This window comes from Mytilus trossulus, chromosome 7, assembly GCF_036588685.1.
Source record: "Mytilus trossulus isolate FHL-02 chromosome 7, PNRI_Mtr1.1.1.hap1, whole genome shotgun sequence".
Taxonomy (NCBI): domain Eukaryota; kingdom Metazoa; phylum Mollusca; class Bivalvia; order Mytilida; family Mytilidae; genus Mytilus; species Mytilus trossulus.
In genome coordinates, this window is record NC_086379.1 from 33218244 (window position 1) to 33242947 (window position 24704).

At 33.5% G+C, this 24704-nt stretch overlaps 1 protein-coding gene across 7 annotated transcripts in view; it reads left to right on the plus strand.

Annotated features, from left to right (window-relative positions):
• The window catches only part of LOC134724971 (probable E3 ubiquitin-protein ligase HERC4), a 303456-nt gene that overhangs the window by 241802 nt on the left and 36950 nt on the right, over positions 1–24704 (plus strand). For all 7 annotated transcript variants that reach the window (XM_063588396.1, XM_063588395.1, XM_063588394.1 and 4 more), the window contains 3 exons: positions 1175–1293; positions 5186–5233; positions 18810–18876. In XM_063588396.1, the coding sequence (XP_063444466.1) occupies positions 1175–1293; positions 5186–5233; positions 18810–18876 (234 nt within the window). The remainder of the gene's footprint in view (positions 1–1174; positions 1294–5185; positions 5234–18809; positions 18877–24704) is intronic.

Below are 24704 nucleotides of genomic sequence, written 5' to 3' on the forward strand. Positions count from 1 at the left end.
GAACGCATCTATCCCATCAAATTGGAGATTAAGGATACTACAGATACAGTTAAGTCAGCTTCATATCTTGACTTACATCTAGAAATTGACAATTAGGGTCGGTTGAAGACAAAACTTTACGACAAAAGAGATGATTTCAGCTTTCCAATTGTGAACTTTCCATTTCTAAGTAGCAACATTCCAGCAGCACCTGCATACGGGGTATATATCTCTCAATTGATACGATATTCCCGTGCTTGCATTTCCTATCATGATTTTCTTGATAGAGGTTACTGCTCACAAGGAAGCTATTAAATCAAGAGTTCCAAATGGTGAAGTTGAAATCATCCCTTCGTAAATTTTACGGACGCCATCACGAGTTGGTTGACCGTTATGGAATAACCATTTCACAAATGATATCGGATATGTTCCTTACGTCGTAACTACAATCCCCTTCCCTTTCATGAATTTGACCTACCGAATTAGACTATTTACCGGATTTGTAATCACATAAGCAACACGACGGGTGCCGCATGTGGAGCAGGATCTGCTTACCCTTCCGGAGCACCTGAGATCACCCCTAGTTTTTGGTGGGGTTCGTGTTGTTTATTCTTTAGTTTTCTATGTTGTGTCATGTGTACTATTGTTTTTTCTGTTTGTCATTTTCATTTTTAGCCATGGCGTTGTCAGTTTGTTTTAGATTTATGAGTTTGACTGTCCCTTTGTTATCTTTCGTCCCTCTTTTGCTACATACCATGAGCGAATAAAAAAAGTTGATATATATAAATACCACAAGATGGTAACAAGGCAACATCACAATCTAAAATTGTTATCAAAAGCAAAACAAAAATCATCTCTTTTAATGGAAATTTTGCCTTTGAACTTTCCTTTAAGAATAAAGATATCCAGACCCAGGAAAGGCAGTGGTCATGTTAGTATTGGCTTATCTAAGGCAGTCCAGTAGGATAAACTCTTTGGTGTTTTCAACAATATTTCAATCATTGTAAGTGTAGCATGACATTTCGGAATGTGCATTTTTGTTCATTTTTTTATGTATTGAAAGTAACAAAGAATACAAATAATTCTGCTGACAATGAATAAAAAGGGGGGAAAAAGATTCATACAAATTTTGATGTACTCAGTTAGCAAAAAGTAAGAGCTTGACACTGATATTTTACAATTATGAATATTTCAGTCATTTGAAGAACCAGTGATGTTTTATCTGATTGGGTGTCTTTGTGGATTAGCAATATACAACTCAACCATTATTGTGTTGAACTTTCCCTTGGCATTATACAAGAAATTACTGAAGAGGTAAATTAGTCTTTATATATACATGTATATGAATGTGGACAAATTTGAGTAGATCAGTTTAAAATAGTATTGTGCTGGATATCAATTGGTGTCTTTTGCCTGGAAGAAGTAACAGTCAACCTCAAACAACTAAAAGATGCAATTGCTTGTCCAATTGTAACAAGAGTGCACACGCTGAAATGTCCTGCCTTCTTTACTAATCATTGATATTATATTGATAGTCCTTAATATAAAGCTGTAATACAACTATCCCATAAACTTAAAATGAGGTCATGGTCATAAAAACTAAACAAGATATACATGCACACCTTACATTCAATTAATGCACTAAATATAGTTGACCTACTGCTTATAGTTTCTAAGAAACAGACTTAACCAAGAAAACTAAGCATTGATCTATGAAACATGAAAATGAGGTCAAGTTCGAATGAACCATACCAGGCAGATATGTACAGCTTATGATTCTTCCATTCAACAAATGAACAAATATAGTTGACCTATTGCTTATAGTTAAAGAAAAACAGACCGAAATACAAAAACTTAACACTGAGCATTGTACCCTGAAAATGAGGTCAATGTCAAGTAAAATCTGCGGAAATGACCTGTACATCATAAAATATGTCCATACACCAAATATAATTGACCTTTTGCATATAGTATTAGAAAAAAGACCTTTTGCATATAGTATTAGAAAAAAGACCAAAGCTTAAAAACTTAACTATTACCACTGAACCATGAAAATGAGGCCAAGGTCAGATGACACCTGCCAGTTAGACATGTACACCTTACAGTACGTCCATAAACCAAATATACTATACCTGTTGCTTATAGTATCTGAGATATGGACTTTACCACCAAAACTTAACCTTGTTCACTGATCCATGAAATCAGGTCAAGGTCAAGTGAAAACTGTCTGACAGGCATCAGGACCTTGCAAGGTACGCACATACCAAATATAGTTATCCTGCTACTCATAATAAGAGAGAAATTTACATTTCAAAAAATCTTCATTTTTTTCAAGTAGTCACTGAACCATGAAAATAACCCTTGTTTTTCTTACCCTTCATCTGTTCTTCTACATTCCAAAGTCAATGCTTAATTTGATCTTTCTCATATTACCTTTTGATATTTAGCTGATTTTCAGCTCGCCTGGCAATACATAGGTTTTCATTTTCCTGCTTAGACAATAATTGCATCAACAGTTGTTTAGGATTATATACCATTTTGTTGTTTCAAAAATATTTCATAAAGGCGGAAACCTAGTTGAAATTAAACTCCAAAAAAATGGAACTCTTTGTTAGAGAAGGTAAAAATAGTCAATAATTTCATAATACAGAGAAAGTCGAGAACACCTTTTAAGGTTCCGGCATGTAGGCTATTCTATCTTCAAAACGGACAAAACAAATAAATTTGATACATCATCTGCCTTCAGATTCTATTATTTTTTTTATATATTTCGGCTGTAGGTTGATACAAAATCATTACAGTACTAAAAGATGAAATACAAAGGTCAAGTGAAATACCTTTATAATGAGTCATTACAACATGGGCATGTTCAAATAACTTCTTTTTTTTATTAAAAGTACTTGACAACAAATTTTTCTAGTGGCTCTTTAAAATGCATATCTTCAAAAAAAACTTCATAGTTTGTGTGTGTTAGCTAGAGTAATAAGCCTTTAAAATCTGATAATGTTAAGTCAACCCTCTCACAAAATATTAGAAATTTAAACCGGATTTTCAATGTAAAAATTTGTTATTGATAAGGGTATGTACAGCTTATGCGGCTGCTAAACAGTGTCCTTTCATTTAAATAAATGAAAAAAATTAAAAAGACATCAACAAGGAATTTTATTAGGAAGTCAAATGTTGCTGATAACTCTTTTTAGATGAGGATTTTTGTATACCCTCTTTTGTATTTCAAACAAAAACTTAGAAGGATAGAGAGAAACTTCACAGACTAAATAGCCAGCAAAAAAGATCAACAAAAAAGAGATTGTGTCATGAATTTTATTCTGGTGTACAATGTTGAAAAGTGTCATTTGTTGAATATACACAAAGACCACCGTTAACGACACATGCTCTTTAGAGTGTAGCGGAGTTGCTTCCCCTCCTTAGTACAGGTAGAACATATCAAGCCAGTCTTAATCAACTGAGCTAGGGAATTCTTTGGCTCAGTGGGTCAACGCACTGACTGTCACACAGGCGACCAGGGTTCGAATCCTGGTGGTGATGATATAAATTTGTAGAGTAGATACATGCTCTCTGGTTACAAGAGCCTCTACATTATATATTTTAGAGCCTTTACATTCTGTGTACCACTGTCATGGAAGTGCTCTGAAGTCTGAACCAACAAAATTTCAATCAAAAAACTTCTTAAAGCATTACAACTAGACCATGTAGCTTGGACACTTTAATCCTTTGAAATTTAAAATATTTATATAGAATGGTAGACTTAAGTTTTAACTATTCATGGTAAAAAAGGGGGAGAGGGTCAAATTACCATGGCTCAGTTAATCTAAAAAGTAAAATTTTCAAAACATGTTTTCATGCTACTAAAATAAATACAAACTACTTATTGGAGTATAATAAATATGTTAAGAAGTTACAGTAGCTAAATATTTTAGCATTAAAGGTCTTTAGATGTAAAGTAGGGGGTTCAAAATACCTGTACAGTAGTGATTTGATCCAGTTGAAAAAGGTCAAAGATTAGCATTTCAGAAGCTGTCAAAAGATTTCAAGACCCCCTTTACATAGAATTGTCTATATTTTGAGTTAGAGCTGATATAATTTGTCCCAAAAGTAGTACAACACTCTGTAAAAATATTATTGAGAAAGCGCAGGTGGGATTTTTTTTATTTTCATTTATTGTCTAAAAGAAATGCACTACGAAATAACTGTGTACTGACAGACGGACCATATGGTAGGGGGTTCAATATACCGCAGGGGGGGGGTCAAAGTACCATGGCTAGAATAAATTTTCAAAATATCTTTACCAGTATGTTAAAAAGATTTTTTTTTTTTTATTTTTTGGAGTAATTACTATGTTAAGGAGTTAGAATAGCTATTTTTTTTAATTTAAGGTCCATAGTAGGGGTTAATATAACGCAGGGGGTCAAAATACCATGGCTAAGTAAAATTTTAAAAATATCTTCGTATATTGAACCCCTATGGACCTTCAATTTCAAAAATTCCAGCTATTCTTAATCCTTTACATAGTTATAATACTCCAATAAGTAGTTTTGTATGTATTTAACATACTGGAAAAGATATTTTAAAATTTTTACTTAGACATGGTATTTTTACCCCCCTGCGGTATATTGCCCCCCCCCCCCCTACTCAAAACCTCAAATTAAAAAAATTAATAGCCAATAAATTGTAAATAAGATTATCTGCAATACTATTTATCAAAAACAGGGGGGTTCAATATACCACAGGGGGTTCAAAATACCATATGTGAAAAATGACCCCGGGGTCAATTTTTAGGGGGTTCAAAATACCATATGACACTGGTACATATATTTTATAGACCACATAGATTTAAAGAGACAAAAAATGATCGGTTAGAAATTATTATCAAATAGTTCAGGGATTGATATCACTGCAGCAGATATGTTAAAAAAGATTCAAACTATTTTAAAATGATTTTCATTGGATAGTTGACATTTGATAAGGCAAATGTAATAATACAGGGCATATTATTGTATATCAAGTTAAATATTCATGACAGGTATCTGAGGACATAAGATGAGAATGGGCATATCCACAAGATTTTTTTGATCAGTTTACTTTTGTAGAGATGCAAGTCCGGAATAACCCTTATCAATATGGGTAACCCTTATCAATATGGTATGGTTTTTTTATTGAATACATTTTCTGACAAATTTTTTTTCAGGTCACCAGATGTCGAAGATTTAAAAGAAGTTATGCCACAATTAGGAAGGTAGAAAATATCACAATTAACGATTGTAGTTATAATGGAGTGAATGGAATCTTTTTTTTTAATCATGCTAATAAGTATAACATGAGAAAATTCAAGTTGTATTGATGAGTAGCTTAATTTTATATTTTGTTTAGCTCAAATTGTCTGAAGTGTAAGCCATTGCTATTACTTATTTTTTCACTAATTTCGGTCCTTTTCATACAACTTAAAAGTTGGTGCCCCGTTTCAAAAAAAGATTGTCACATCTCATTACTGCACGAGTATGCTCATACTCATAGCATCAACACATTTGTTTCACTGTTGCAAGGCATTTACTTCATGATTTATCCTACCATTTTCCTAAAATTGATCAAGAGCAATTAAGGGAAGGCAACAGTTTAAAAATAAAATGATTTTAATGACTCAAAACGATAATTTTCTCAGTCATCGCTTATGTGTCTTTCGATTCTGAAGTCGAAATTCAAACCTGATATAATGCAACAATACTAAAACGAACAATTTCGGACTCATTTCCGGGATTAGTTTTGTTTATCAAATTCACAGGAAATCATCGGCTTTTTGATATTTTACCTTTAATAGTGTAAGAATATTAATGAAAATAGTTGCACTTGCTTTTTATTTAGCATGAAATCATTTTAAATTGTTTCTGAATTTATGATTACATGCCTAATCTGCAGAAGAAAATTTCAAGCATGCATATTACATAGTAAACAAAGCACATGTTAGTAGTGAAAAAAACATTTTTTTTCTACGTAAGTTTAATCAAGTTTTAATTTAATTTAAATCAGAATTGACAATTGTCTTAATAGCTAAAAAGTAATTAAATACTGAAGACAGTTGTTTTGGAATTTTCATCTCTTTGTATTAGTTCTGAGCTTGTGATTAATAGTCAGGTGTGAATTATAAAACACAGGTAAATCCCATTTTTAGCTCACCTGGCCCGAAGGGCCAAGTGAGCTTTTCTCATCACTTGGCGTCCGGCGTCCGTCGTCGTCGTCCGTCGTCGTCCGTCGTCGTCCGTCGTTAACTTTTACAAAAATCTTCTCCTCTGAAACTACTGGGCCAAATTTAACCAAACTTGGCCACAATCATCATTGGGGTATCTAGTTTTAAAAATTGTGTCCGGTGACCCCGCCAACTAACCAAGATGGCCGCCATGGCTATAAATAGAACATAGGGGTAAAATGCAGTTTTTGGCTTATAACTCAAAAACCAAAGCATTTAGGGCAAATCTGACATGGGGTATTATTGTTAATCAGGTTAAGATCTATCTGCCCTGAAATTTTCAGATGAATCTGACATTCCGTTGTTAGGTTGCTGCCCCTGAATTGGTAATTTTAAGGAAATTTTGTTGTTTTTGGTTATTATCTTGAATATTATTTCAGATAGAGATAAACTGTAAACAGCAATAATGTTCAGCAAAGTAAGATCTACAAATAAGTCAACATGACCAAAATGATCAGTTGACCACTTTAGGAGTTATTGCCCTTTATAGTCAATTTTTAACCATTTTTCGTAAATCTTAGTAATCTTTTAGAAAAATCTTCTCCTCTGAAACTGCTGGGCCAAATTATTTGAAACTTGGCCACAATCATCATTGGGGTATCTAGTTTAAAAATTGTGTCCGGTGACCCCGCCAACTAACCAAGATGACCGCCATGACTATAAATAGAACATAGGGGTAAAATGCAGTTTTTGGCTTATAACTCAAAAACCAAAGCATTTAGAGCAAATCTGACATGGGTAAATTTGTTAATCAGGTGAAGATCTATCTGCCCTGAAATTTTCAGATGAATTGGACAACCTGTTTTTGGGTTGCGGCCCCTGAATTGGTAATTTTAAGGAAATTTTGCTGTTTTTGGTTATTATATTGAATATTATTATAGATATAGGTAAACTGTAAACAGCAATAATGTTCAGCAAGGTCAGATTTACAAATAAGTCAACATGACCAAAATGGTCAGTTGACCTCTTTAGGAGTTATTGCCCTTTAAAGTCAATTTTTAACCATTTTTCGTAAATTTTATATATCTTTTACTAAAATCTTCTTCTCTGAAACTGCTGTGCCAAATTGATCCAAACTTGGCCACAATCATCTTTGGGGTTTCTTGTTTAAAAAATGTGTCCGGTGACCTGGCCATCAAACCAAGATGGCCGCCACGGCTAAAAATAGAACATAGGGGTAAAATGCAGTTTTTGGCTTATAACTCAAAAACCAAATAATTTAGAGAAAATCTGACATGAAGTAAAATTGTTAATCAGGTCAAGATCTGTGCCCTGAAATTTTCAGATGAATTGGACAACCTGTTTTTGGGTTGCGGCCCCTGAATTGGTAATTTTAAGGAAATTTTGCTGTTTTATATTGAATATTATTATAGATATAGGTAAACTGTAAACAGCAATAATGTTCAGCAAAGTAAGATCTACAAATAAGTCAACATGAACGAAATGGTCAATTGACCCCTGTAGGAGTTATTGACCTTTGTAGTCAATTTTCAATCTGCTTCCTTTGTTTAATATTCACATAGACCAAGGTGAGCGACACAGGCTCTTTAGAGCCTCTAGTTTAAATTTGATTTTTTTTATAAATATAAAACTCTCTGAATAAATATTTGAATTCAAACCATTCAACACTAAATGCTTACTTTTTATTGATAGATTTAAATGTATTGTGTTTCTCCGAAAACAATCCTTTGCTTTATATATCAGCAGTCTGGCATTGTTTTTTTTTAAAAGAAAACGAAATTAATTCCTTTGAATGTAAGGTATCTATACTGTTAAACGAAAAGACCTCATTTTTGGTGTCGCTTCTCTTCCTTCCACAATAAATCAATCATCATGCCTCTGTGTCCTATAGATAACATGTATAGTCATCCATTCTTATGACTATTCAGATTGAGTTATTTTGGGAGAAAAACGTCAAAAAAGGAGTCCGGATATGATTCCGTCATCAGACTGTCTTTTAGTCATAGATTATACTTCCGGTTTGAAACATGAACAAATACAACCAATTGTATGATAAATAACAAAAATGAAAAATAGATAAGCCAATCAGAGCGTTCTCCATATCATGGTGTTTAGATCGCAAGAACCACAACTATTATACCTGCTTGGAGAGGACAATTATTTTTCGCGTTTATCTACATGTAAACTACGATTATACTACTTTAATATATAGAGACTCTCTGTATTCTGTCTACTGTTTTTTTTTTCCAAATGTTTACTATTTAAGGGTTCATACCAATTGCATATATATTAAAATAAGTAAAACATGTGACAAAAGTACATCCAATCGTAGAGCGTTCTCCATATCATGGTGTTTAGATCGCAAGAATCACAACTATTATACCTCTTTAGAGAGGACAAATATTGTTCGCGTTTATCTACATTTAAACTACGATTATACTACTTTAATATATAGAGACTCTGTATTCTTTCAAGGAATTTCTATGTAAGTATAGAAAGTCCCTGATTTGTACAGTGCATAGTCGCATTTGACATACATTCATATGATTATTCAGATTCAGTTATTTTAGGAGAAAAACGAGAAAAAAGGCATCCGGATATTGTCCCGTCATTGGAAAAAAATTTAAGTCAGATTAGACTTCCGGTTTGCGTTTTTCTTTGAACAAGCATATACTACGAATAAAGTGTATTTTAATTCTATCTGCTATCATTTTCAAGTTTACTATCCACGTCGGTCACAGAATTTATTAAATAGAGGGTCTATATAAAAAACAAGATGTGGTATGATTGCCAATGAGACAACTATCCACAAAAGACCAACTATAGGTTACCGTACGGCCTTCAACAATGAGCAAAGCCCATACCGCATAGTCAGCTATAAAAGGTCCCGATAAGACAATATAAAACAATTCAAACTAGAAAACTAACGGCCTTATTTATGTAAAAATGGTCTGTATTCTATATCAATGACCACCATAGATCGATTAGTAAACTTAGAATTGAAAGTATATACACTTTATTTATACAGTAATACATGTTCATAATATACAGATAAGCGCTAAAATAATTCATGTGAACTGTTCATACCTTTTCTGAAATTAAACTAATTTAACTAGCGGTCTTATTTATGTACAAAGTGGGTCTCATTGGGGTCTAAGCGTGACGCGGGATTGCCGATTTTTTTGTAAGCGTGACACGTGAAAGTCAAATTATTGTGCAGTGAAAACAGGAAATGAAGTCTAGCGGGACACGGGAAATTACAAAAAAAATAAGAATTGCTTAATTTCGTACGTAGTGTAAGCGGGATACGAAAGTCTGACAAAACAGTAAACGGTATCCGGGATCAGAACCCCCCAATGAGACCCCCTACAAAAAATGAACGAAAAACAAATATGTAACACATAAACAAACGACAACAACTGAATTACAGGCCCCTTACTTAAATGTTCATAACATACTAAAGGTATGTTCATATTGAAATTGTTAGAAAACCAAAAATTGGGAATTTTGGGAAATAAAGGTGGAGGGATAAAAAAAAACATTTGCCTGTCCCCAATAACCTATGACTACATACTTTAAACCACGCTTTGAATACCCGCGATTTCGCAAGTGTGTTCTAGTATAAATTTAACATATATCATTTTATTTATCCTTCTAATTTTTTAGCTCACCTGGCCCGAAGGGCCAAGTGAGCTTTTCTCATCACTTGGCGTCCGGCGTCCGTCGTCCGTCGTCGTCGTCGTCGTCGTAAACTTTTACAAAAATCTTCTACTCTGAAACTACTGGACCAAATTAAACCAAACTTAGCTACAATCATCATTGGGGTATCTAGTTTAAAAAATGTGTGGCGTGACCCGCCAAACCAACCAAGATGGCCACCATGGCTAAAAATAGAACATAGGGGTAAAATGCAGTTTTTGGCTTATAACTAAAAATCAAAGGATTTAGAGCAAATCTGACTGGGTAAAATTGTTTATCAGGTCAAGATCTATCTGCTCTAAAATTTTCAGGTGAATCGGACAACCAGATGTTGGGTTGCTGCCCCTGAATTGGTAATTTTAAGGAAATTTTGTTGTTTTTGGTTATTATCTTGAATATTATTTGAGATAGAGAGAAACTGTAAACAGCAATAATGTTCAGCAAAGTAAGATTTACAAATATGTCAACATGACCAAAATGCCATGGTCAGTTGACCCCTTTAGGAGTTATTGCCCTTTAAAGTCAATTTTTAACCATTTTTTGTAAATTTTATATATCTTTTACAAAAATCTCCTGCTCTGAAACTGCTGGGCCAAATTAATCCAAAGTTGGCCACAATCATCTCTGGGGTATCGAGTTTAAAAAATGTGTGGCGTGACCCGCCAAACCAACCAAGATTGCCGCCATGGCTAAAAATAGAACATAGGGGTGAAATGCAGCTTTTGGCTTATAACTCAAAAACCAAAGCATTTGGAGCAAATCTGAAACGAGGTAAAATTGTTTATCAGATCAAGATCTATCTGCTCTAAAATTGTCAGATGAATCAAAGAACCCGTTGTTGGATTGCTGCCCCTGAATTGGTCATTTTAAGGAAATTTTGCTGTTTTTGGTTATTATCTTGAATTTTGTTATAGATAGAGATAAACTGTAAACAGCAATAATGTTCAGCAAAGTAAGATTTACAAATAAGTCAACATGACCAAAATGGTCAGTTGACCCCTTTAGGAGTTATTGCCCTTTAAATCCATTTTTAAACCACTTTTTGTAAATTTTATATATCTTTTACAAAAATCTTCTCCTCTGAAACTGCTGGGCCAAATTAATCCAAACTTGGTCACAATCATCTCTGGGGTAACTAGTTTAAAAATGTGTAGCGTGACCCGCCAAACCAACCAAGATGGCCGCCATGGCTAAAAATTGAACATCGGGGTGAAATGCAGCTTTTGGCTAATAACTCAAAAACCAAAGCATTTAGAACAAATCTGACATTCTGTAAAATTGTTTATTAGATCAAGATCTATTTGCTCTAAAATTTTCAGGTGAATCGGACAACCCGTTGTTGGATTGCTGCCCCTGAATTTGTAATTTTTAGGAAATTTTGCTGTTTTTGGTTATTATCTTGAATATTGTTATAGATAGAGATAAACTGTAAACAGCATTAATGTTCAGCAAAGTAAGATTTACAAATAAGTTAACACGACCAAAATGGTCAGTTGACCCCTTTAGGAGTTGTTGCCCTTTAAAGTCAATTTTTAACCATTTTTCGTAAATCTTATATATCCTTTACAAAAATCTTCTCCTCTGAAACTGCTGGGCCAAATTAATCCAAACTTGGCCACAATCATCTCTGGGGTATTTAGTTTAAAAATTGTGTGGCGTGACCCGCCAAACCTACCAAGATGGCCGCCATGGCTAAAATTAGTACATAGGAGTAAAATGCAGTTATTGGCTTATAACACAGAAACCAAAACATTTAGAGCAAATCTGACTGGGTTTAAATTGTTAATCAGGTAAAGATCTGCCCTGAAATTTTCAGATGGATCAGCCAATCTGTTGTTAGGTTGCTGCCCCTGAATTTGTTATTTTAAGGAAATTTATTACGTTTTTTGTTATCATCTTGAATATTATTATAGATAGAGATAAACTGTAAACAGCAAAAATGTACAGCAAAGTAAGACCTAAAAATAAGTCAACATGACCGAAATGGTCAATTGACCCCCTAAGGAGTTATTGTCCTTTATAGTCAATTATTAACAATTTTCATAAAATTTGTAAATTTCTACTTACATTTTCAACTGAAATTACTGGGCCAAGTTCATTACCGATAGAAATAATTGTAAGCAGCAAGAATGTTCAGTGAAGTAAGATGTACAAACACATCACTATCACCAAAACACAATTTTGTCATGAATCCATCTGCGTTCTTTGTTTAATATTCACATAGACCAAGGTGAGCGACACAGGCTCTTTAGAGCCTCTAGTTTTGTGTATTCTATATATGTGTACTACCAGAAAATGCATGAAATTTTGCAAAATTCATTTTTTTTTTATTTTAATCTTAATGTTCTTTCATCTTTAATCAGTAGGCTATTTTCCCAAGGAAAATGCCTTAGGGGATTGTACACTTCGTTAGTGCAGCTATTAAGGGTTCATTTTCATAATTAACTGACAATGAAAAGTCATTCATGTATAGCATTTCATAGTGCATGGAAAACCATGTACTATAAAAGTTAGAGGGCAAAATCTGACTTTTCATTGGACGAGAAGGTGTGAGTATGTTCTAAATGTAGTTATAAGGAGGACCCTCATGATTATAACACTACACTGGAGTGGCAGTTTTATTACAAGAAAATGAATAACAAAACAAAAACAAGTTAAAAATGGCTATTTAGAAACTAGATCTCAACGAAATGACCGAAATTTTCTGTTAAAAAATAAAATATGTCCTAAATCCCAATTCCTGGTTTAGGACGAACCCTTTCAGTTTAGGACAAGTCTGGCATATATGACCGTTTCCGGACCCTTGCTTAGCATCCATAATTTGTCGTTTTGTTCAGGCAACTTTTACAAAAACCTACCGCAACTGTGCAACTATATATTTGGTCAAATGGAACCAAACTTGGCTACAATCATCATTTGAGCATCTAGTTTCAAAAGGTTTTCAATAATATGATATGCCTGCAAATCAACATGGCTAAATGGCTAACAGTTAAATTTTGGGATAACAATGTAATGATCACAATTTAGCACTGTATATTTTATGTAACAAGTAAAATTTAAGTATGTTCACAACAAATTACATGTTTTAATTACTTTTGAGCTCACTTGGCCCAATCGGCCAAGTTAGCTTTTCTCATAACCCATCGTCTGTCATTGTCAATTTTCTCCTCCTCAACTACTTGGCTAAAGTTAACCAAACTTGGCCACAATATCAATTAGGTATCTAGAATAAGATGGCTAAAAATATGATATAGTGGTAAAATGCTTTTGGCTTATATCTTGGAAACTAAAGTATTGAGAGCAAATCTGACATGGTAAAAATATTCATCAGCTTTAGATCTATCTGACTTCTAATTATAGACGAATCAGACAACCAATTAGTCAGTTTCTGTGTCTGATTGGTAATTTCAATGAAATTTGCAGTTTTTTTGTTATCTTGTTTGATATTATAATAGTTACAGATAAACTGTGAAGAGCAATAATGTTCAGCAAAGTAAGATTTGCAAATACATCAACATAACCAAAATATTATATTGACCCATTAAGAAGTTATTGCCCTTTATAGTAAATTTTCAACAATTTTTTTTTTCTTCTTCTTCTTCTTCTTCTTCTTCTTCTTCTTCTTCTGGTTTTCCTACTTCTTTTTAGAGCATGCCTTCGGGGCAGCTCTGAATCCCTCAACGGTGTTGGTCGCTGTAACTGTTGTTGGTAGGTTGTTCCAGTCCCTGATTTCCTCGGGAAGAAAGATTGGCCGTAGGTGTCTGTACTTGTTCTTCCTTGGAAGAAGCGGTTTTACCTCTGGTCCGGTTATCATTCGGGGTCAAATATTGGTGACGGTCTATATCTATAAGTTCATGCTGGATCTTGAATAGCATGCATAATCTATTTGTTTTCCTCCGTTCTTCGAGGCTTTCCCACTTTAGATTTTTTTACCATATTTGTGGCCGGGTGTTCGGTCTGTGTAGTTGTTATTCACAAATCGTGCAGCTCTTTTCTGTACCTGTTCGATTGCCTTGATTTTATTTTGGCCGGTTGGGTCCCATACTGTGCTTGCATATTCTACTGCAGGTCTCACCATGGACACATATGCAGCTGCATTTACAGGTTTTGTACAGCCTTTGAGGTTTCTTCGTATAAATCCCAACGTTCTGTTTCCTTTGCCTACTGTATTATCAATGTGTTTATCCCATGTTAGGTTGTTGCTGATGGTTACTCCAATATATTTACTTGCTTCCTCTGTGTCTAGAGTATGACCGTGTAGATGGTACGATGTGTGTATCACTGGTCTGTTTTTGGGGGATATTCTGATGACAAGGCATTTTTTGGCATTAAAACTCATCTGCCATTTGTTTTCCAGTCTTCCAATGCTGTTAAGGTATATAGTTTATATAATGTGTCCGATGACCCCACCCTGTCTATCAACCAACATGGCCGACATGGCTCAAAGACAACATAGTGGTAAAATGAGGTTTTTGGCTTATATTTCTGAATGTAAAATGTTTTAAGAATAATCTGACATGTGGTAAAATTGTTCACCAACTTAAGATCCATTTGCACTGAAATTTTCTGACAAATTAGACAACCTGTTGTTGGGTTACTGCCCCTGAATCTATAATTTTAAGGAAAATTTGCTGTTTTTTGGTTATTATCTTCAAGGATTTGTATAGTGACACTATACAAATACTTGTTATCCTGAATATTACTTGTCTTATAAACTGTAAACAGCAATAATGTTCAATAAAGTAGGATTTACAAATATTTCAAATTTGTCAATTGACCCAATTTTTAACAATTTCGTAATCTTTTACCAAAATCTTCTCCTTCGAAACCACTATGTCAAATTTGATTTAATTTTACAATTGCTTCCGATGACTCAGATTGCCAATCAATAAAGTCGACATGGCTAATTATAAAAAATAGTAATGTAGTGTGAGTTCGTGGTTAAGAACGATGGCTACAGTGCTGAAGGTCCTGAGATCGATTCTCACTCGAGGTGCTTAAAATATCAGTACATCAGAATGGTGATTTTAACCCTATCACACACCTCTCTGGTATCCAGACTGGAGTTTAAACTAAAATGGGTACTTTGGAGGCTTCAGTTGGTCAAAGTTGCTCCCTACTTTGACCTGGAGATCAATCTGCAGATATCTCTTCAGTTTGTCTGTTCCCACCGAGCAGACCGGTGGTTTTCTCCGAGGACTTCGGCTTCCTCCACCATAAGAACCAAAATATTCTGTCCTTATCCTTCCTGGTGTTCAGGTGGGGATTGTCCTTGTGAATATTGAACATTGTAAATACGTAATACGTAATTGTAATGACACATCTCCGTTAATCCCAATAGGGAGTGTACCCTCGCAACTCTTGAATGGTTCTTCAGATAAAGAAGGAATTTACCAGTACATACAAACATACAGTAAATGCAGATTTTGGCCTATATTTCTGAAAGTTAAGCAGTCAGAGCAACATAGCAAATCTGACACGTAGTAAAAATGTTCATCAGGTTAAGATCTATCTGCCTTTAAATTTTTTAGACGAATCAAGCAACCCGTTGTTTGGTTGCTGCCCCTGAATTGATAATTTTTTAGGGAATTTGCAGTTTTTATACAACCACAACATTGTTTTGGGGTTTGTATATTGCTATGATCTTGTTGTGGGCGTCATGGGAAGAATCATTTGGTTTCCAGACAATTATTTTAGTTCTAAGTTAATGGATCTCTAAGAAGGTTTAATATCATAAAAGGAAGGTTGGAATTGATTTTGGGTGTATTGATTCCATCAGTTTAGGAATGAGGGGCAAAATAAGCATTTTTGTAGTTTCTGGACATTATATAAGTATAAGTATCAGTCTTCACGATGAACTGTTAAATCTACAGGCCTGGAGCTCAATTTTATTTTTTGTTAGATTCTGTTGGCCTGTATTTATGATTTTTACAGGCCCGAGACCAATTTCACAAGGCCGGGCTGCCTGGGCATGCCACTCAGTGTGAAGACTGAAGTATATGGATCTCTTTGATACAAGTTTCACTACCACAAAGGGAAGGCTTGGATTGAGTTTATTGAAATTTGCCAAAAACATGCAGGAATTAGAGACCGTAAAGGGGGAAAAAAGCATTTTTCTAGTTTCAAGACAATGTGAATGATCTCACTAAAATTGTACTGCAAGGTTCTATACATCAAATAGAAGGCTTGGATTGAGTTTAAGGGGTTTTGCTCCAAAGACTTAAATTATTTTCAATTTTTGAGGGGTTCATATTTTCTTATTTTCAAAATTTTCAAAATTTCAAATCTATTGAAAAGCTTCAAGAAGAAATCTTCAAATGCACAGTATTGCTCAATCAATTTTTAAAATCCTTAACCACATTTTTTTGTGTCAGAAACCTATATAATGTCAAAAATTTTATCATTATCCGAAATTTAGATAGCATCAGACTTGAATATTTTGTCCAAATTTGCCCGAACTGTTTAGGGTTTGACCTCTAATATCAGGCTGCGCTCGGCTAAGCATTTTATTGTTTATTATCTTGAATATGATTATAGTTAGAGATAAACTGCAAACAACAATAATTTTCAGCAAAAAAAATATATACAAATCAACATGACCAAAATGGTAGTCCGTCACAAAAATCTTCTCCTTAAACTACTGAGTCAAATTTCACCAAACTTGGCCACAATCATCATTAGGCTTATACTAGTTTAAAATGTGTCTGTTAACCCTGCCAACCAAACAACATAGCCAACATGGATATAAATAGAATAAAGGGGCAATATGCGAGTTTTGTCTATTATTTTGTGAACTATTATAAATAGAGAAAATCTGAAAGGAGCAAAAATTATCATAATGATAACCTTTACCAATTGTCTATATACATATAACCTGTCCGACTAATTCTTATAGGTAGTTATTGCCCATGAATGACAAATTTTAGCATTTGTTTTTCATATTTGCCTTTTATCATGAACACTGATATTTACAATGTAGTTAGATACTTTTTTCCACAATGCATTATAGAAGTTTTATAATGATTGATAGTTAGACACTTTAAATCACAAAAATTATCAGAATGTCAACATTTATTAAAAAGTAAAATTTGAGAATATAGTTTGTAGTCTGTCCTTCTTTATCTTATAGGAGGGATTGCCCGTAAATGAGAATTTATCACCATCTGTCATGTTTTGAGCAAAAACTTAAGAGAAGATTGAGAGAAAATAAAAACACTAAATGATAAGTTATAGATAAAAAAAAAATATTAAGAAGGCTATTCTCGTCTACAGTGTTGGAAAATGTCCTTTTAAGTTATGCACTGTCCTTTTAATATGCACACAAGGACCAAGTTTAGCGACACATGCTCTTTAGAGCTAGTCTCTATTTTTTTTTAATTTAAACATTTAATTTCTACATACAAACATATGTTCCAACCAAAAAAATGACTTATTAAATAATGCCTACCAAAATAGTTTATTGTAATCCAACAAAACTTTTCTCTAATTTTGGTACAATGAACTTCGTATACAGTTTAACCTATACTGCACCAAAATGTCAAGTATCTGTTTCAACCATAATAATAAATATGGAAAGATGAGCCCAATTCGAAAAAAGCAAGTTGATGGTCTGTAAACCTGATTTATACCTTTGAATTATATACGTTCACACTGTACAAACATTTTTAATATGTTTACTTATAATATTTCATTACTTTACTGAGTTCTTCTCTGGATATTCTATAACTATAAACTCACAAGTGATACTCTGACAAAGGGAAGATGTTATAGTTAATAATATTTATTTACTTTACTGATATAAAAAAGAAGATGTGGTATGATTGCCAATGAGACAACTATCAACAAAAGACCAAAAACATTAACAACTATAGGTCACTGTACGGCCTTCAACAATGAGCAAAGCCCATACCGCATAGTCAGCTATAAAAGGCCCTGATAAGACAATTTAAAAACAATTCAAACGAGAAAACTAACGGCCTCATGTATGTAAAAAAAATGAACGCATAACACATAAACAAATGACAACCATTGAATTACAGGCTCCTGACTTGGGACAGGCACATACATAAATAATGTGGCGGGTTAAACATGTTAGCGGGATCCCAATCCTCCCCCTAACCTGGGACAGTGGTATAACAGTACAACATAAGAACGAACTATGAAAATCAGTTGAAAAAGGCTCGACTCATCAGATACACAAAAAAGTGGACGTTGCCGGGTACTTACACATCCCGACACAAAAAGACACAATGAACAGATCTGAGAGTACTCGCAGTTATCTGACAGCTAGTTCAAAGCAACTAACAACTAATTAAAAAAAATCAGGCCTCTAAGACTTAGTCCCAAAGGTTCCGCCATCGCACTGATGTGATATTTTGAAATGATCCAGTTTTCTTGTTATTTGAGCTACAATAAATTATTACGCCAAATACATTAATGTTATAGCCTATATATTGGATTGTTATATGAAAGCTGGATAAAGCGGTTGTGAAAAAGTATTGTTTATGATTTTTTAAATTATGATAATAATAATAAAGTGATGTGGTAAGACTGCCAATGAGACAACTAATCACAATGACAAATAGATGAGGTTATTAACAAACAAAAGGTCACCATACAACATTCACCAATAAGCAAAATATAACTTTATATACTGTACAGTCAGCTATAAAAGGTGTTTGCATGAACAAATGTGAAATAACTCAAAGGAGAAAAGAACAACCTGTTTTATTCTAAGAAGAATTCTGAAATTTACAAACCAACAACAACCAATGAAAAACAAGCATACACAAATGTGAAGTGTTCTGTATTTGTGCGGGCTCAATTAATACCGTAGCTAAACAGGGACATGTGTGTAAATAAGGCCCTGGTCAGCTAAAGTTTAAACAAAACTCTGATGATTATATTGCAGAGGTTTACAGCAGATGATGGATTATGAGGAAGATGACTTTGAAGATGTGTTCTGTCAAACTTTTGAGGTTGGTATACAATCATGAATCAAAAGTTTTTCTATACTTCACAAGTTCTATATATGTGTTATATAAAAATATGATTACTCTTATTTCTTGTCTGAAAACAAACCCATAGTTTGTGCATTTTAAATCAGGTTAAGTAAATTTTAAGGTGTTAAACCACGATTGATTTTCCCCTATTACATGTATTAGTCTTTGCACTTTTAAGAAAATATGCTAAATTTTTCTTTGTTTCAATAAAGAAATACTTGGTATGAGCAAAGTTCTATCCTATGCATTATGAATGTAAAAAATCTTCAAATTCTCCAAATTGTTTTCAATATCTATCAAATAAACTTCAAGTTAAACATTTTTGTTAATTTTATTCATTCAGGTGTACTTTATCTTTGACAGGACCAATACCGAATTATCTTCCCCATTAATTCATTGCTTTTTTTAATCATGTTTGAAGGGCTGATTTTTTATTCCCTATTTTCATATTCCAAATATCAATTACTGTCTCTTACATGAAACCCCTATCATGGTTTCCTGGGGTTGGTAAAAAGGTAATTGCAGGTAAAAAAAAAAATATTTAATAGATTAATTTAATTTTTTTTCTTGGTAAAATTTAAAATTGAACTTTTGCCACTTAATCAGATAATCATCCACCCTATACATATGAAAATCAGGGGCCTCGGTGGCCAAGTGGTCTAAGTAGTTACTACTGTAATCACTAGCCAGTTAACACTGAGGTTGTAAGTTTCGAACCCCGCTCGTGCAGGTACACTCAACTCCAATCTTAATTGACTAGGATCGTCAGTTTTCCTATCGAAGGTCGTTGGTTTTCTTCAGGCACTCCGGCTTCCTCCACAAATAAAACATGGCTGTCATGAAATAGCTTGAATGTGGTGCTTAAAAGTGGTGTTAAAACACCAAAAATCAAATCAAATCATATGAAAATCACATAAATTTTAAAAACAGAAGTTTAAAGTTAAATGAATAAGCTTTGACATCTAAACAAAATTTCCATCTCTGTACCGTAGACAATTTAAAAGACGGTAGATTTATTAAAGGGACATCATAAATGTACATTTTACTTGGCTGGTTTCCTGTAAATTTCCAGTTGTTTAGTTATGCATGATCACCCATAAAAGTGTTAGAATTCGAAACTCAGATCAGGACATGGCGAAGTTTGAGTCAGAGGTTTAATCCTAAAATCAGGTGTTTTTTTATCAACATTTTTTTTTGTCGTAATGTAAGCATCAGTGTTATTTTTTTTTATTTTAAATCTTCCATCTGATTGTTAAATATCAATATGTTTACAGTAACCTCGTAGACTATCCATTTGAATGATATCAGTTGAAAGAAACCATTGAAAGGATTCAATTTTGGATTTAGTTTTTGATTGTTTTAAATACTGACTGCTCGTATATAAATTAATGGTGTTTAAATTTGACCTAGAGTACAAAGAAAAACTAATAGTACAGTGTTTTGGTCGTGTCTTTTTGCTAAGCCTGCGAATTATGTCATAGAAAGCTTGACATAGACACAGTGATCCGGCGGCGGCATTAGCTAACTTCTTAAAAGCTATATATTTTAGAAGGTGGAAGACCTGGATGCTTCATACTTTGTATATAGATACCTCATGTTACGAAACTTGCGTCAATCACATGTCCAATGTCCTTGGCCTTTTTTTTGTAATATGAAATTCTCTCTTATAATCAGTAATAGGATACCTATATTTGGTATATGCATACCTTACAATGTCCTCATGCCTGTCAGACAGTTTTCCCTTGACCTCAACCTCACTTCATGGATCAGTAAACAAGTTAAGTTAAGTTTTGGTGGTGAAGTCCATCTCTTGGATACTATAGGCAATAGGTCTAGTATATTCGGTATATGGAAGGACTGTAAGGTGAACATGTCCAACTGGTAGATGTCATCTGACCTTGACAACATTTTCTCATTGGTTCAGTGGTTATAGTTAAGTTTAAGAGGGTCTTTTTTTTCTAATACTATATTCAATAAGCTAAGTCAACTATATTTGGTGTATGAAAATATTTTATAATCTATATATCAGTCGCACAGGTTTTATTTGACCTTGACCTCATTTTCATGGTTCAGTGGTTATAGTTAAATTTTTGTGTTTATGTCTGTTTTTTTCATTCTGTATGCAATAGGTCTACTATATTTGGTGTATGGAATGAGTGTAAGGTGTACATGTCTAAGTATGGAATGATTGTAAGGTGTACATGTCTTAGTTCCTGGCCATGACCACTCCGTGTTTTTGTTAAAAGTATTTTCTATTTTATCCATCTAATGAGTTAAGCATTTTTTTCTGATTATGATTTTTTTTTTATGTTGTACTGTTGCAACACTGTACCAGGTTAGCGGGAGGGTCTGTATCCTGCTAATATGTTTAACCCTGCCACATTCTGTATGTATCTTTCACTAGTTATTTCGGGGCCTTTTATAAATTACTCATATTGCTATGCGTTATTGGTATTGTTCATTGTTGAAGGTTGCACAGTGACCTATAGTTAATTTCTGTGTCACTTTTATACGACATTTTGTTTAGGTCGTATATTGGTGTCACTAAGTCGCCGTCATCGTCTTCGTCCAAAGACCTTTGACCACAAAAGGAAGGTTGAAATTGATTTGTTGGGTTATGGTCCTAACAGTTTAGGGGACGACCATTTGATATTCGGTGGGGGGGGGGGGGTGGGGAGGAGGATTTTTAAAATAAAAATAACTCAGCCTAGATAATCACAAAAATAAATAGTTTGTTCTGTGGTAGTTTGAGAATAAATTACCTGACTTGCTCTGTATTGAAAATAAATAACTCAGCAGGTCTAATGGAAAGTATGAGATGGCACCAGATTCTTCATAAATTCATCTTATTTCCCCAAAAAAATTGGGAAACACTTCCCACTTTTTTTAATAATAATTAAAGTATGAATATTATTTAAATATACTTGAAATGTCTGAAAATTGGTTTCATTTAACTTGAGGTATATTGTCTCAGGAAACCTTACCTCACTTTTATTTTAAAAGGGCTGTAAGTTAACTACATTGAGTCAAATGCCTCATGTAGGAAATTTCAAAACCAAACGCTTGTTTCCACATCAATTTGTGTTCACGGCGAGTGCCTTGCAAGAAGCAAGTTCTTCTTTCCTTCAGATTTAGCCCTGATTTTTCAGGATCAATGTTTCTTATTTATTTGTCTTTTGTTCATTGATTGCCCTTCTGTATTCTGTTATTTGTGCATTCCTTATGTAATCTAGTAATTTTGTTATGAACTTGATCATGAGTTTTAAAAAAAAGCAGCCACAGACTTAACTATGTGAATTCCATTTTTGCTTTATCATGCACATTGGTCTTTTGTAGTTGTCCCTAGAAACTTAAGTCTTACACTGAATCTTTACATTTTGCTTTGAGACCAAAACATTGTCAAAAAAATTATTAAAACAAAACTTGCAAATATAAGATTATAAAGATTATAAAGATTATGAAAGCGTCTTCGAAACACACAGAACGCATGATTTTGCATCATTTGTTCTATAGCTTCTTGGGCTTTCAGTGGCTCCAAAACCCGTAAAAAAAATTTGCCTCGCTCTGCTCGCCGAAATATATATTTGCCAATACTTTTAAAAGAGGCTAGTTACAACCAAACTTTAATACTATGTATGTATGCAATTTATGTATATGCAGTTGGAAATATAAAAGATTAATTACTGCAGAGGATGATGATAATTCTGATTAAAAGATGCATTATGACTTCACTATACATGTAGTATTTATAATAAACAAATCATTTAAAATTGTTTGTTTTTGAATATCATAAATTTAGTTGTGAAAATAAATAATCAGTCCCTTGCTTTAATAAAAATGAAAAATCTTGCTTCAATAGTGCAGAACATGAATAATCTGTCCTCTTAGTTTGCGAAAATAAATAATCAATCAAAAACAAATCCTGCCAACACCCCCCCCCCCCCCCCCATAATATCAAATGGTCGTCCCCTTATGAATTAGGGGTCAAAAAGGGGCCAGAATAAGCATTTTTCAAGTTTCCAGACAAAAACTTGTGGAATGTTGTATGGATCTCTCTGAAATTATACCACAAGATGCATACCACAAAGAGATTATGACCATTTCATGAGGGAAAAAATTTTGTTTTTCTGAAAAAAAGGGGGAGGGTGTAGGTGGTAAAAAAGTGGAAGGATTTTTTTCTCAATACAGATTTGAGGATTCAAAAAAAGAAAATTTCTTCAAATAATTTTTTTCTTTTTTGGGGGGGGGCAATCGCAACAGCATAGTGTATATAACACAAAAGAAAAATATTGAATATAAATTCAAATCGTATTACCAATCCTAAATTCTCCGACTACAGTTATTCTGTGTCAGAAACCTAATATGTGTCAAATATTTAATTACAATCCAAATTCAGACCCGTATCAAGCACTAATATTGTGTCCATTTTTGCCCCAACTGCTCAGGGCTGCACCTCTGTGGTTGTATCAATCTGTGCTGGGGGAATCAATGTATTGTCTCTTGTGAAGAGTTGTCTCATTGGCAATAATACCAGACCTTCTTTTATATGACCTTAAAAAAATTTGGGGGTCGTATATTGGTATCATAATAACCAATTAGTATAAGTAAATAGAAATCGATAAAATTTCAACACAATGTTTATAACCACAAAAGGAAGGTTGTGATTGATTTTGGGGGTTATGGTCCAAAGGTTTATAAATTAGGGGCCCAAAACATATATTTATCTAGTTTCAGGACAATAAGTTGTGTATAAATATTTCAATTACTCTGAAATTGTAACACAATGTGCATACCATTTAGTAGAAGGTTGGGATTTATTTTAAGGGTTATGGGGCAAACAGTCTAGGAATTCAGGGCCAAAAAGGGAAAAAAACAAGCATTTTTCTAGTTTTAAGACAATAAGTTATGTTTAAATGTATGGATCTCTCTGACATTGTACCACACGGTTCGATATAATAAAGGGAAGGCTTGGTGTCAGTTCGGGGTTAATATCCCTAAACATTTAGGAATAAGGGGCCAAAAAGAAGCAATTATAGTTTACAGACAATAGCTTGTGTTTAAGTGTATGGATCTCTCTGAAATTATACTACAAGGTTTCTTACTATAAAGGAAAGACTGGAAATGAGTTTTGGGGTTCTTGCTCCAAGGAGGGGGTTTTTCAATTAGTGAGGGGCCACAAAAGGGCCCAAATAAGCATTTTTGTAGTTTTCAGCAAATAACTTGTGTTTAAGTGTATAAATCTCTCTGACATTATACCACAAGTTTCCAGCCTACAAAGGGATGGTTACGGGGGTAATTGATCAAATCATTAAGCAATTAGGGGCAAAAAAGGGGGGAACAAGGGTTCTTCTGGTAAAAGGACAATTTAGACAATTTAAAAGCAGTGTAAGGGAGGTAATCAAATTAAAATTAAAATTAAAAGAATACTGTTATAAATTTGTTAGATAACTTAATTGATTACCTTACACTGTTTGAAATTTATGTTAAAGGAAATGATAATTGTCTTTAGATGTTTAGCTGTAAATTTATTTTTAGAAGTTACTGTTAATTAATAATAATTTTAACCATGACTGTAAGTTATTTTATATTTTGATACTTTATGGTGTTTTTAAATGAGTAGTTATTGTTGCCAACTTAATTAAAAATTTGAATTGAGAATATTTTTGGAATAAGGGATTGGGAGAGGTGAAAAAAATAGTGAGGGGTGGGGTTTAAAAATTTTTCTCATTTCAGATTTCAGAAATTAAAAAGATTTTTTTAAAGTTCATTAGACCACATTTATTCTGTGTCAGAAGCCTTTGCTG